The sequence below is a fragment of the Vanellus vanellus genome (genome assembly GCF_965231255.1).
Source record: "Vanellus vanellus genome assembly, chromosome: 20".
NCBI lineage: Eukaryota > Metazoa > Chordata > Aves > Charadriiformes > Charadriidae > Vanellus > Vanellus vanellus.
In genome coordinates, this window is record NC_138925.1 from 6,189,637 (window position 1) to 6,201,962 (window position 12,326).

The 12,326-nt window shown below is 52.8% G+C and overlaps 1 protein-coding gene across 2 annotated transcripts in view; it reads left to right on the forward strand.

Moving 5' to 3' along the window:
* Positions 1-6,121: 6,121 nt before the first annotated feature.
* SAMD11 (sterile alpha motif domain containing 11) overlaps positions 6,122-12,326 on the forward strand; it is a gene marked incomplete at its 5' end in the record, with an annotated part of 127,507 nt that continues 121,302 nt past the window's right edge. Inside the window, 2 exons of one of the 2 annotated variants that reach the window (XM_082493664.1) lie at positions 6,122-6,917; positions 8,373-8,464. In XM_082493664.1, coding sequence (XP_082349790.1) covers positions 6,122-6,917; positions 8,373-8,464 — 888 coding nt within the window. The remainder of the gene's footprint in view (positions 6,918-8,372; positions 8,465-12,326) is intronic. The other variant, XM_082493665.1, reaches the window with a different exon arrangement.

Genomic DNA, 12,326 nt, shown 5'->3' on the forward strand with positions numbered 1-12,326 from the left:
AGAGAGAATCTGGTGGAGGCTTTCTTCTGCATTACAACTCCGATATCTCAAGTCTTTCACAGCAGTTACAAATTAGCAATAAATAACCTCTGAGGAGGGAAGAATAGACAAGAGAGAAAGATTCATTTTTAATCACAATATGCGCAAAGTTAATGTAGAGAGAAGCACAGGGAAGCTGTCCAACGGCTGGAACTGCAAAGGCAGCAGCTCTTGCCTTAAAAGTAAAGGGCCAGAGAGAATGGTTGGTTACTCCAACAGCAGCTTTGATACTTAAGGCCTTATTCCATCGGTGATTTCTGTAAGTGCTTTTTTTACATCACGGGGGCATCACTTGAATGTAGCTAAACTTGTTTTCCAAAACCTTTGCAGAGAAGGGCAATCTCTCGCTATATTATGGGGGACTAGAACACTGAAGCGTGAAGTCAGTAAAAATTTGCCATTGGTTTTAATAGAAATAGGATTGTGCCCTTTTAATTTAAACTTCTTGTTTCAAGGCTGATTCTAATCTAAGTTACCACACCATACCTGAACTTCAACCAGTAAGGAAGAGAGATGAATCAGTCCTTCTGTCGTTTCATAGGTTTTCCAGTGCCATATCCTCTGATGGTACATCACGAAGGAAGATGGTCACTCGGTGCACAGCCAGCCTCCTGCTGCAGTCGCAGGGTGTTTCTTGCTGTGCGGTATGTGCAGCAGCATCCAAAGGTCTCTGAGCTGCAGGCCAGGTGACCAGAGAGAACAGAAAATGTGTTCCCTGCATGGGAAGTTATTCATTATTTAGAAGAAGGGAGCAGCTAGTTTAGAATTAGAGTCCTTGCCTCCCAGATAAAACTTCCTTCACTTCTCCCCAACAGACCTTTAATTCCTCTAGTTTTTTGAGTACTGATTTGCTGAGACTGGTCACATAGCTATACAGGGCACTTGTAGGGAAGGTGATTTGGAAGAGGTATTCTGTGAGAATAGTTTGATGAGAAGAGAGTTCCTTAAACCACCGTTGACCGTCCCAGGCTGTTCTCTTGGAAGCAGACCAAATGCCTGCATTAGGTAGGGATGTATGCAGTTTACAGCTCTGGTTTGTTGCTGATACTACCACGATCCTACTTTAAAGAACGAAAAAAGTCTGAGTTCCATCATGCTCCTTTTTCACTCCAATAAAATAGTGTAAAAGGCAGTGTTCTATATCAGTGGGATTAAAAAGGGTACAGCCCAACAGTTCCTGAGAAAGCATTTTTTGAGAGGCAAAGCCCTTTCCAGTGTCCTCCTTCCCGACCCTCCTCCCCTCAATACCCACCTGTGCCCTCCCTGCAGTTGCTCTTGCTGCTGGGCTGTCAAAATATCTCTCATAATGAAGCAGTCTGGCCTGAGGCTACTATTACCTCCAATACCGATCCCGCTGAGCATGACTCTGGCAGCATGGCTGGTTGTTCACGTGCAGTGAGCATAGAGCTGGGCTACACCTGGCAAGGAATAAAAGACAAAAAGCAGTGAATCCTGGCTTTTACACAGCCTTGATGTCCTCGCAGCCTGTGAAAGAGGCTGGGGAAGGCATGGATATGGTTGGTTCAGGGGGTGGTGGTGTGGCTGTTTGGTCTCCTTCTCTGTCTTTTGGTAGGGACAGAGTTGTTGCTTTCCATCACTGGTGCGATAATGTCAGGGTAATTCTGTGGAAAGACAGGGAAATGGGGAGAGGAGCTGTTAACTTGCAGTCATAAAAGGCTGAGCACCCCAACTTCTTTGGGGAAAACAACACGATTCAGTGGATACTACACCAATTGTTAAAAGACCTGTTTTATTATCTAAGCTTTTCTGGTGTACAGGACAGAACTTTGCTGGCATAGTTAGTTGGGGACTATGAGAAACTCATGCTATAGACCTGCTACAACCGGGCTGGTAAGGCCAGTGCTATAGATGCAGCTGTGCTGACAGAACATTGTATCTGTTCGTTTAATTCAGTTTAGGCACAATGGTGCCAGAGACGGCATGTATGGCATCTGTGCGGGAACCCTGCAAGCACAGAAGCTCTGGATTAGTTTGTGGACTGAGGCTGGTGATTTTACATGTATCTGGGCGTATCTCTTCTCCCAGCCTCAACCTGTCTTTCCTGTAAAGGGGCAGAGCCTGCATCTGCAATGAGTTTTTAAAACACTTAGCACAAAGGACCTTTGATCTCAGTTAGAAACTCAGAGGTTTACTGTCACACATGTAAATAACAAATTACATTTAGGAAGTTCCCCCACGTTTTATGGGTAGAATAATGGAGGCATATCCAGGATAAGTAATTTGTCCATGAAACTGGTGATAGAATAAGGAGGAAAATCCTTATCTCAACTTTCACACCTGTGCTTGAAGCACCATCGCTTCTTGTAAAATGCTTTACAGCACAGCTAGCTCTTTGCAATTGTTGACACATTTCACCTGAGCAAAATAAAAGATCCAGGTTTTGTTTCAATCCAGCATGACGTATTCCAGAGGTGGAGAACTAAATGTTGGAAAATGATCACTATTTACTATCTTTACTGTGGTAGTGCCTCTGTGAGCATTCTTGTTCTGGAATCTGCTTTCACTTTGCTAGGTGCCATGGAAATACACAACAAAAAGACATGGAGATTCGTGCCCCTGGACTTGAAAATGTGTTCCAGTTCCTCAGTGTGGAATTTGCAAAGCATACCTGGTTCTCTCTCTGACGACGTGTGCATGGATTTGCTTACATCTCTCTGATCTGCTCTCCAGTGGTGAATCTGTTTACACTAATCCTGAAAGCTCTACTGTTAAGAGACTGGAGCTGAACAACTTCAGACTCCTGCTGTCGAACTCGGACATCCAGACAGAGCTCTTGTTCTTTATTACAGTGGGGAGGGGTAGGAAGGACTTGTTAGTAACTCTTAGTGCTTGTAAGAGACTGATAGGATCGGCCTGTATCTGTGCCTCTTGAATCCCCCTAAACTTCACTGAGTTCTGCCACAACACTTTACGTTTGTGTGGGGAACCCTGCCTGGTCTGAGCCATGAACCTCACACCGAGCCACCATCGTGAGGCCTTACTCTTCCAGACCTCTGCACAGCTTGGCCAGTGCACCTATGTCATGACTGGCAGCAAGTGCCTGTTTTTTCCAGGAATGAAACACAGCCAAGTAGATGCTGCCCTTCTAGAATAAAGACTCCACATATTGACTTCACTTCTGACTAGGTCCAGATTTGAGCCCAGTTTCTTTAGAGGTAAAAAGCAATGGAGCTGACATGCAGTGGGAAAACCCCATGGCAAGTCACCTTTTCCTTTAAAATAAAAATTCTCTGGGTTAGGAAAGGTTTCATTACAGCTGTTTAATGGGGGCAGACTGGATGGTAATGCAAGGTGGTGGTAGGAGATTGGAGTGTGCATCCAAACCACAGAGGTGGGAGAGGTCTAGAGGGAAGTACCACAGAAGGGTTTGTTCCTGGAGGATGGAGGCCATTCTTGTTCTGCTCTCCTGTGACCCCTCCTGGAGGAAGCATGGAGACTTGTCTTTGGAGAAGGCTGGGGCCAAGCTCCTTCTACCCTTGGAGGTGAAGTCGCCATGAGGAATGGAGGTGGAAGAAGAATAGTAACCCTTATGGCTGTAAAAAAGAAAGAAAGCTTTGAGAAAAAATACCCACTCCCCTGTAAAAAGTGAAAAGAAATCAGTCCCATGAAGCCAAGTTACAAAGAAAACTGAGTGAAAGGAAGCCTGGAGTAGTTCTCGAGCCTTTGTAGAGAGCTCGGTGCAGTTCTAAGTATGCCAGGCATGAAGGTTTTCTGGGAGCGTAAGAGCGAGCAGTTCTCACTGTATGGCCTTCTCACCTGACTTCCATCCAGAATCCTCTTATACGCTTTCACAGAGAATGCCTGTGTCTCCCAGAGCCTCTTCCAAGCATTTTCCTTGGTTCATTAGGTGATAATAGAAAGTGATTTTTCCCCTGTCATCTTGAGCAATCAGAAGCATTAAGAATAAGAGCCTAAGCCTGAAAGCCTAAATGAGAGGGTTTGATGGGTATGTATATCTGCCTCCATTAGAGCAAGAAGCAAAGATGGCTCCCAGAGCTTGCATTTCTGGAGAATAAATAGGCAAGAAACAAGTATCATGGTCAAGTAGTGTCAAGAGAAAAATGAGGTTTGGGGCTTAGATTTCATTCCCAGATCTGCTGAACCCCAGAGAGGCAGTTTCTTCCGCCTTTACTGGTATGAAGCAACAGCTTGTCCCACAAGTGGTCCATTAGTGGACTTTTTGTAGAGAGAGGTACCTGTCAGCTGAGAGCTATGCGGGGCAGAACATTACACCTGTAGGATCTCAGGGAAATCACTTGGTGCACAGATATGAACTCATCACCTGGATTAGCCTGTGTTCACTCATAGTGGGATGGAGTAGCTGCGTAACCCCAGTGTGAGTACTGCGCTCATGTTCTCGATCGCAGCCTCGTTAGGCTTCAGTTTCTCCACCAGTAAAATGAAGCTAAAAGTTGCTTCCTCAAAAAGGAAGGTGGTGTTCTTTCTCCTTGTCTGGGAATGCTCTGAGATCATGAGAGATGGTGCTGAAGTGGTGGGGGATATTATTGCTCAGAAAATGCCCTGCTAACTCTGTCAGTGACAGATCCTCACAACAGCAAATCCATTCCTCACTGTCTGGAGGACAAGTTCAACTTGCCACTGCCTCCTCCTGTAAGAAAGCAAGTAATAAGAGACACACCTTGGGATAAAACTAAGAACTTTGTGTTGTTCTGAGAACTCTTAAGGCAGAACTTGTACAGAATTCTCACTGTTCTGCCACCTTGTAAGACTTGTAGGGCATATTTCTTCTACTGTGTTTAAGGGGGTCATTTATTTTTATTTCCCATCTAGGTAGGATTCTTCCTGCACAGTCCATCCTACTCAGCATCCAAAGGTAGGGAACTCCATCTTGTTGATGTGACAAATCTCTGTGACAACCATGCAACTTAATTTTGGGTCATGTTGTCCTCTCGGGGCAGTTTCACATGGACCTTGTGCCATGTCTGCCACAGCTCGTAATGGAAAACAAATTTATACCGTGTCTCCCAAGTCTCAAGCTGCCTGGGAGAAGCGAAGGCTCCAGCCTGCCTTCTCAAGGTATAGCTGTCCGCAGCAGGAGTCTGCCAAGGAGAGCGGAGGGCGGGTGTTCCTGCACCCAGGGCTCCCGAGGGACGTGCCACCCCCCCCCGGCAGGGTGCCGTCCCCCCCTCCCCGCCGCCGGAGCCGGGGGAGCCCCGGGCCGCCTCGCCGCGCTGGCGGCTCCCGGCGCTGGCCCCGCCGTCCGTCGCTCACCCCCTCGCCCCGCCGCCGCCGGCGCGGCGCTTTGCAAGCGCCTCTGCTGTTTAAATGGGCCAAGTTAGAGAAGCGGCGGCGGCGGCGGCGGAGGGAAATCTTGTTTGGTCAGAGTCTCTGAACTATACTGTGACTTGTGAGCCCAGATCAATATCTGTCTGTCCCGGCTGGGAGGGCAGCCCGGCCCAGTAGCCCAACATCGCCAGGCATTTAGGGTCTGGGGGCAGCGGCGCAGGGAGCGCATGCCGCGCCGTGGGGGATAGAAATGTCTATGTCTGTGTGTCTCTGTGCGTGTGTATATATATATACATAGATATATGTAATGTAATACCATGTTTTTTAAAATTTTGTGCAGGAGTGGAAATTAAATACCAACTCGCAGTGATCATAAAGCCTTCGGTGGGAGCGGGGCGAGTCTGCACTTTGCAGGTGAAGGTGGGCGGCCCCCGGGAAACTTCTCCGCCCGGGTGGCTGGAGCCCCGCGGGCAGAGCCGGGAGAGCCGCCGCCGGCACCGGCTCCGGCACCGGCGGGGGCTGCGTTCTCCCCGCGCCCGGCGGGCGCCGGCGGCGGAGGGGCGGGGAGAAGGGGATGGCGGAGCGGCGGCGGGGCGCAGCGTTTAATTTTAATTATTGCATATAAATAAATAAACCAGGTGTCAGTTTAAAGGAAGGAGGGGGGGAGAGGGTGAAAGGGGGCTGAGTGGGCGGCGGGGAACCCTCCAGCCTGGTGAGAAGGTGGGTCGATCTAGGGGAATCAATAAGCTTTTTTTTTTTTTTTTTTTAAAAAAAAAACCAAAATAATGTCTACGGCAGCAGAGACCTCTCCGAGATGTCAGGTATTAGTCCGGAGGGGCAGATCTGCGAGCCACACAACAGCTCCCGGGTCTACGGTACATTAGCCTCTCCGTGGGAGAGGGATCCCAGACAGCTCTGCTGGGGAGCCAGCCCAGGAGATTTGTTAGCGGGCTGCTCCGGGGGATACCAGCCACCTCCGGCACCCGAGCGCCAAAGGTGCTTGTGTTGCTGCTGCTGCTGCTGCTGGCGCATTTCATCCAAACTCCAGACAGAGCGGGGGCAAGTTGAACCGGAGACATTAGAGCCACTGTGCTTTGGAGAGACGAGGGCGCACGGGGAGCGCAGCAGCACCATGCCTGCTATCAAGAAGGAGCGACTTGACAGGGAAGAGATGGCCCTGGCAGCCTTTAACCAGCCCATGGAAACCTTACCTGACTATCTCGCCCCTCTGGCCGCCGCTGCCATTCCGGTGGTAACCCCGCACCCGCCGGCTTACGACCAGATCTTTGCCCACCGCGCGTACCTGGGCTTCCACGAGACCCACCACCCCCATCCCCCCCACCCCCACCACCCCCACCACCTCCCCGAGGACCTGATGCTGGAGAGGTTTTCCTCCATCCCGGATTTCCAGCCCTTCTTTGACAACGGAGAGCCTTGCATCGAGGTGGAGTGCGGGGAGAACAAGGCGCTGCTCTACATCAATAAGTTGTGCCAGGGGAGCAAAGGACCCTCCATCCGGTACCGGGGAGAGTGGCTCACCCCCAACGAGTTCCAGTTCGTCAGCGGCAGAGAGACGGCCAAGGACTGGAAGCGCAGCATCAGGCACAAAGGTAAAGGCGCTGCTCAGCGCTCGGCTTCTGCCGGGGTCCCCCCGCTGCTCTGCTCTTCCTCAGCATCCTCCCCCTCGCCCCCGTGCTTTGGGAGCGGGATCCCGGGGGGGGCTTAGCGCACGGGGACCTGAGCTGCTGTGGTCGTTCCCCCCCCCGCCCTCCCCCCCCGCGGACCCCCCCGGTTCCTCTCTACCGGATCCCCTCGGTACCGGGGCTCTCCGGAGCGCGGTGAAGTTTTTCGCAGCGATTTGGGAACAGTTGCTTTGGGGTGGTGGTTGGAGAAGGGGGGGGAGGGGAGGATGGATAGATGGGGGGGGGAGCGCTCCTCATTTTTTTTTTCTGGAGAGAAGTTTCATTTCGCGCGGGCAGAGGTTTGAACACCGGGCAAGTTGCGGGGTGCGGGGTTAGCGCCCCGCGGCTCTCCTCCGCGGGTGGGCGGCGGGCAGAGCGGCGGCGGCGGCGGCGGCGCCGCGGGGAGCGGGCGGTGAGGAGAGGCGGCGGCGGCGGCGGGCGGGGCGGCGGGGGGTGTTCCCCTGGCAGCGGGGTGGTGCGGGACCTCCGCGGCGCTGGCGGCTGCTGACGGGAGCCTGCCCTGCCTCCATCCCTCCCGCCCGCCCTCCCCTCCCGCCCGCCGCGCAGCCCCGGCCAGCGCCGCAGTCCCGGCAGCGGGGCGGGCGCGGCGGAGCTGCGGGTGCGGGCGGCAGGTGGAGAGCGGGGAGGCGGCGGGGGGGGACACACGGGACGAGGCGGGGGAGAGCCGGTGCGACACGTAATTAGCTGCGAGGTGGAGGTGTCAGCCCGGGGGTCTGAGGAGCTATTAGGAGGTGACTGCCACCTCGCCTTGTTTATTGATCGCCAGAGAAAAGGGGAATAACTTCGGGGGCTGCGCTAATTGCCATTACTCCACTCATCTCTTCTGTTTCTTTCATTACTGGGCTCCCGGCTGCCTTCGGGAAATCTCAGGAGGACTGAGGTGCAACAGACGGAGGAGTAGGGGGGAGGCGTCGAGTGGGGCTGCCCCGCTGGCATGGCCTCCCCCCCCCTCCTGCCCTCCCGCCCCCCCCTCCCCCCGCGGCGTGGGGCTGGCTGCGCGGGCGGCGTGGGCAGCGCGGAGCCCCGCGGGGGTGCGCGCAAGTTGCGCGGATTTGGCCGTCGCGCCGGGCGCGCCTCCTGCCTCGGCTCTCCGCAGGCTGCGGGAGCGTTGGTGCCAGGGTTAGGCGGGGGCTGCCGGGGGCTGCGCCGATGCCCCCTTCCACCCTTACCTGCAGGGGAGAAGGTGCGATGGAGGGGCAGGCGGGGGGGTGGGGGGTGCAGGCAGGCAGGCAGGCAAGGGGAGGGGTGTTCGTGGGGAAGGAGACGCGTGCTCTCCCCCCCACTCCCCCCTTCCCTAAATACTTTCCTTTTATAAAGGTGCTGATCCTTTTTCTTCTTCTTTTTCTTCTCCTCTGCATCCAGGGAAAAGTTTGAAGACTCTTATGTCCAAAGGAATCTTACAGGTACATCCTCCAATCTGTGATTGCCCTGGGTGTCGAATTTCGTCTCCAGTGGTAAGATTATTGTTAAACTATGTGCTTTAGTTAAGACATCTCCCTTCTCCTCCGCCTCCTTCCCTTAAAAAAAAATCCCTTTGCTTCTGTGATCATGAAACCGTGATCTCTGAGGGCTAGGAACTGTCAGTCACTGAGTCTTTGCCAGAGCACTGCTTGCACTGCGAGCGTACCTGCAGTCTAGTTGAAGGCTAGCAGAAGAGGAGTTTGCAAACAGAGCAGATGGGAAGAGCAGTGTTTGACCTAAAGGATGCAACACACCGTGTGATTGTATGGTTTGCAGGGGGAGCTGTCTATACCCAAAGGGCAAATCATTCAGCAGCCTCTTCCCTGTTCTCATCCCTTCATTTTTGTCTGTTGTGCAGAGATGTAAAATGCCTAAATAAAGCAAAAGGGAATTGTAATTGCACCCACGTGTTAGTCAGAGCAGCCACAGTTTACAAACCCGTTAGTGATTTTTTTAAGATAAGCTGAAGGAGGAACAAGCTCATCTTAAACTCTTAAAACTTCTACAACATTCTAGTGATAGATCACAGTTACTGCTTTTATAGATCTTTTCTTCCCAACTTTTGAGTTCTTTGTGTGCCTTTATTCTGAGACTTTCAAAATATCTGAATGACATTAACATGAAAAAGATGTTGATGCTATAAATAAAAAGCTACTGAACTCATAGTAGACTAAAGCATTAAAAACAGTTCATCGTGTGTAAAAATAACCATAAAATACAATGACATGTAAACGGGATGGCAAAGCTGTTGGTTTGTGGAACTAAAGCAGGTCTTGGTCTGAAGAAAAACACCATGACTTAAAACATTGTCAGTAGCACTGCAGAAACAGATGCAGCTGGAAATTTATGTACTTTTATCACTGGTATCAACCATTTATTGCTTCTTTGAGATCAAATGGACAATCTCTTTTCACATGGAGTAATATCTTTATGATTCTGCATGACTGACAGAATTGCAAATTTAAATTATTTCTGCATAGCATATATGTGCATGCGTGCTTATGGATACAAATATACACATTCACATGGGAAGGGGCTTAGAGCAATGATCAGCAGTTACATAAATTACTGTGAAGATACCATCTCTGATGCGAGTCTCTTGCGTCGGTTTTGTGTACCTGCAGTCCATGCCAATGCAGTAACTGCCCATCGAGCTTACGAGTACTAGTTACATTGCAGCAGTGCCATGGTATTTTAAACCAAGCAAACCAGATAGGCTGAAACCAGGCTTTTCCGACAGACTCATGTAGTTTCTCTGAGTTTATGGGGCAAAGCGTGACACGGAGTAATAAGCTTTCTCCAGTTTTGAGTTTTGCGTGTGCTTTAGTTACCATTGATGCGGATCATAGGCCAACAAGCAGTGATCTGCAGACCAAAGTGGTATGCCATGGATGCTCATCGTGTTGAGAAGCGTCTGGCCAGATGACACCGTCTGCTGGTCGCTTTCTGGGTACCAAGCTGTATTAGGCGGTAGCCAGAATGACACATTGCACTTTCCTAGCAACAATGCTTTTAATAGTTGCTCAGGGATGCCATGCATTTACAGATGGGAAGGCAGGTCTGCATGAAACAATTGTCTTTTAAAATAGAACTGAATTTGAGAAGTTCAGATAGAGGAAAAGAGAGGTTGGTATAGTTTTGGGAAAGGAGAAATAAATCCTTCCAGACTTGTCTCCTACTGCTTCCCCAGGTGTAAAGATTGGAGGGTTTTTTGATGTCAGAATTTGCACAGCAGGGACAAACCCTAGTGAGAGCTTTTAGCAGAACTCTGTTTCTTGGTGCTTACTGCATTTTGTGTTCTGTAATTAGAACGTATACCTGACCAAATGACAATTTCACATTTTGAACCTGAAGTCTTTTGGTAGTGCTGTGTCGTAGCTACATGCACTGCTCATTCAAAACAGTTACACAAGAAGGAGGATTAAAAATCGGGCACAGTTGATCTTTCCCCATTTAGTGATCACTGATTTAAGCACCACTGAAATCAAAGGGCTGTTTCTCCTCAAATGTAGGAATGCTTTATATTTCATAGTGTGGGTAAGCAGAGAGTTGCACTGCCTGTGTCCGTGTGCTGCTGTGTTATCTATCGCAAGGGGGTACGGAGACGGGGAGCTGATTCTGTCAGCAGCTCGTTCTACTGTTCCGAAATCAGTCCTTGGACACCAAAACTCAACCATTGCCTTCGAAACCGGGCAAGGCAGCTGCCTGTAGGCATCTGCATCCCCCACCTCACTGCGGGCGGACAGGGAACCCCTCGGAGCGCCCGGCCCAGCTCTTCCCTCGGGAAAGGTTCCATCCGATGTATCCAGCCCCGCCACCCTTGTGCAATCACATCGGTAACGTCAGGGCCTTTAATCAACAGCAGCGGTTCTTCTGAGGCCCGGTCTGGGTCTCTTTTGGGGCTGGGGAGAGGAGGGGTTGATCTGGAAAGGAAATTGCATCGTGCCACAGAGCTGAGCCTGTGCCTTACCCCCCCCCCCCCCCGTGCCTGACCCCCGCCTGGTCGGGCTCCCCGCAATAAAACCCAGCCCCGGCCCCCCTCGGCGAGCACCGGCACAGCCGGGCAGCCGTCCCCCGTTCCCCCCTCCCGCTCCCCTACCGGCCCGCCCGGGCTGGCGCCGCCCGCCCGCTCCCCCCCCGGCCGCGGTGCCGGCAGTGCCGGGGAACGCGGCGCCCGGCCCCCGCCGAGCCCCGGCTCCGCCGCCCCCCGCCGCCCCGTCGCAGCTCGTTTGCTGCAGCTGCAGACAGCGGCCGGCGCCGGGGCCAGCTCCGCCACCGACCGCCGGTTTCCTGCGAGGCGGAGGGGGAGCAGCCGCGGCGCGCCGGCCGCCCTGGCGCCTCCTCCCCCGGGCCGCGGCCGCGGCCGCCCCCGCGCCGGCATCCATCAATCAGCGGCGGGGCCGGCGGGGAGCCGCTGCCGGGCGGCGGAGCGGGGGGAAGGCAGGGGGGATGCAGGAGGGCCCCTCTGGGCCGCAGGGTCGCTCCGAGCTGGGGAGGGATGCGGGGAGGGCCTCCCTCGGGAACGGGGGAGGGCAGGAGGCCCCGGAGGGCATCCCCCTTGCCGCTTTTGGGGGCTGGGAGGGCAGAGTCGTCCTTCCCGGGCCGGGTGTGCGGCCAGCGTAGCGCAGGCTGCGGTGGGGAAGCGGTGCCTGCGCGGCGCGGTGCTCTCTGCTTTTCTCCCCAGCTCGGCAGGGATGGGGAGCGGGGCACGGCGTGCTCAGCCCACCCCGCGCCCTTCTGGAGAGTGACGGTGCCTCCGATTTTCCTGTCCCCTCTTCTTTGCGCCCTAGCCTTTGCAGCCGAGGTTTTTCAGATCTGGAGGGGAGAAATGGCACAGGTCTCGGTCCCTTCAGTTTTTTGGAGGCAGAGGATGCCAGGCGTGCACAAAGTGAGTTGTCAGATGGCAACAGGGGTCTTCCCCCATATTTGTACTTCTCAGTTCTGGCAGACACTGTTCATCTCCTTCGGCATCCTGGATGGATTCCAGTCTATTCTGGTGAAACCCACTCACTACAGGGTCCCTGTCAAACTTCGCCCTTTGCTCCAAATGCCACTCACAAATTCTCTCCGTCTCCACTTTGAAACCCACAGCCGGCGCTGATCTTGAAAGTGTGCACACTGGCAGTGGTCTCTCTAGCCAGAGGCAGGGGGAAACCTAACGGTCTGGAGAACAGCACTGAAATCCTTATTGCTAAAACAAAGTATCTTAGATTTGCGAAGTCCAGCATCGCATACCCAGTATGACAGAGGAGAAGCATTCCTTACGATCAACTTAGATTTTTTCCCTTATCAGACAGAGTGTGACCCTTACGGTGTTTTTCAAACTAGCCATGCTGCCTCTGAAAGTGGGTTAGG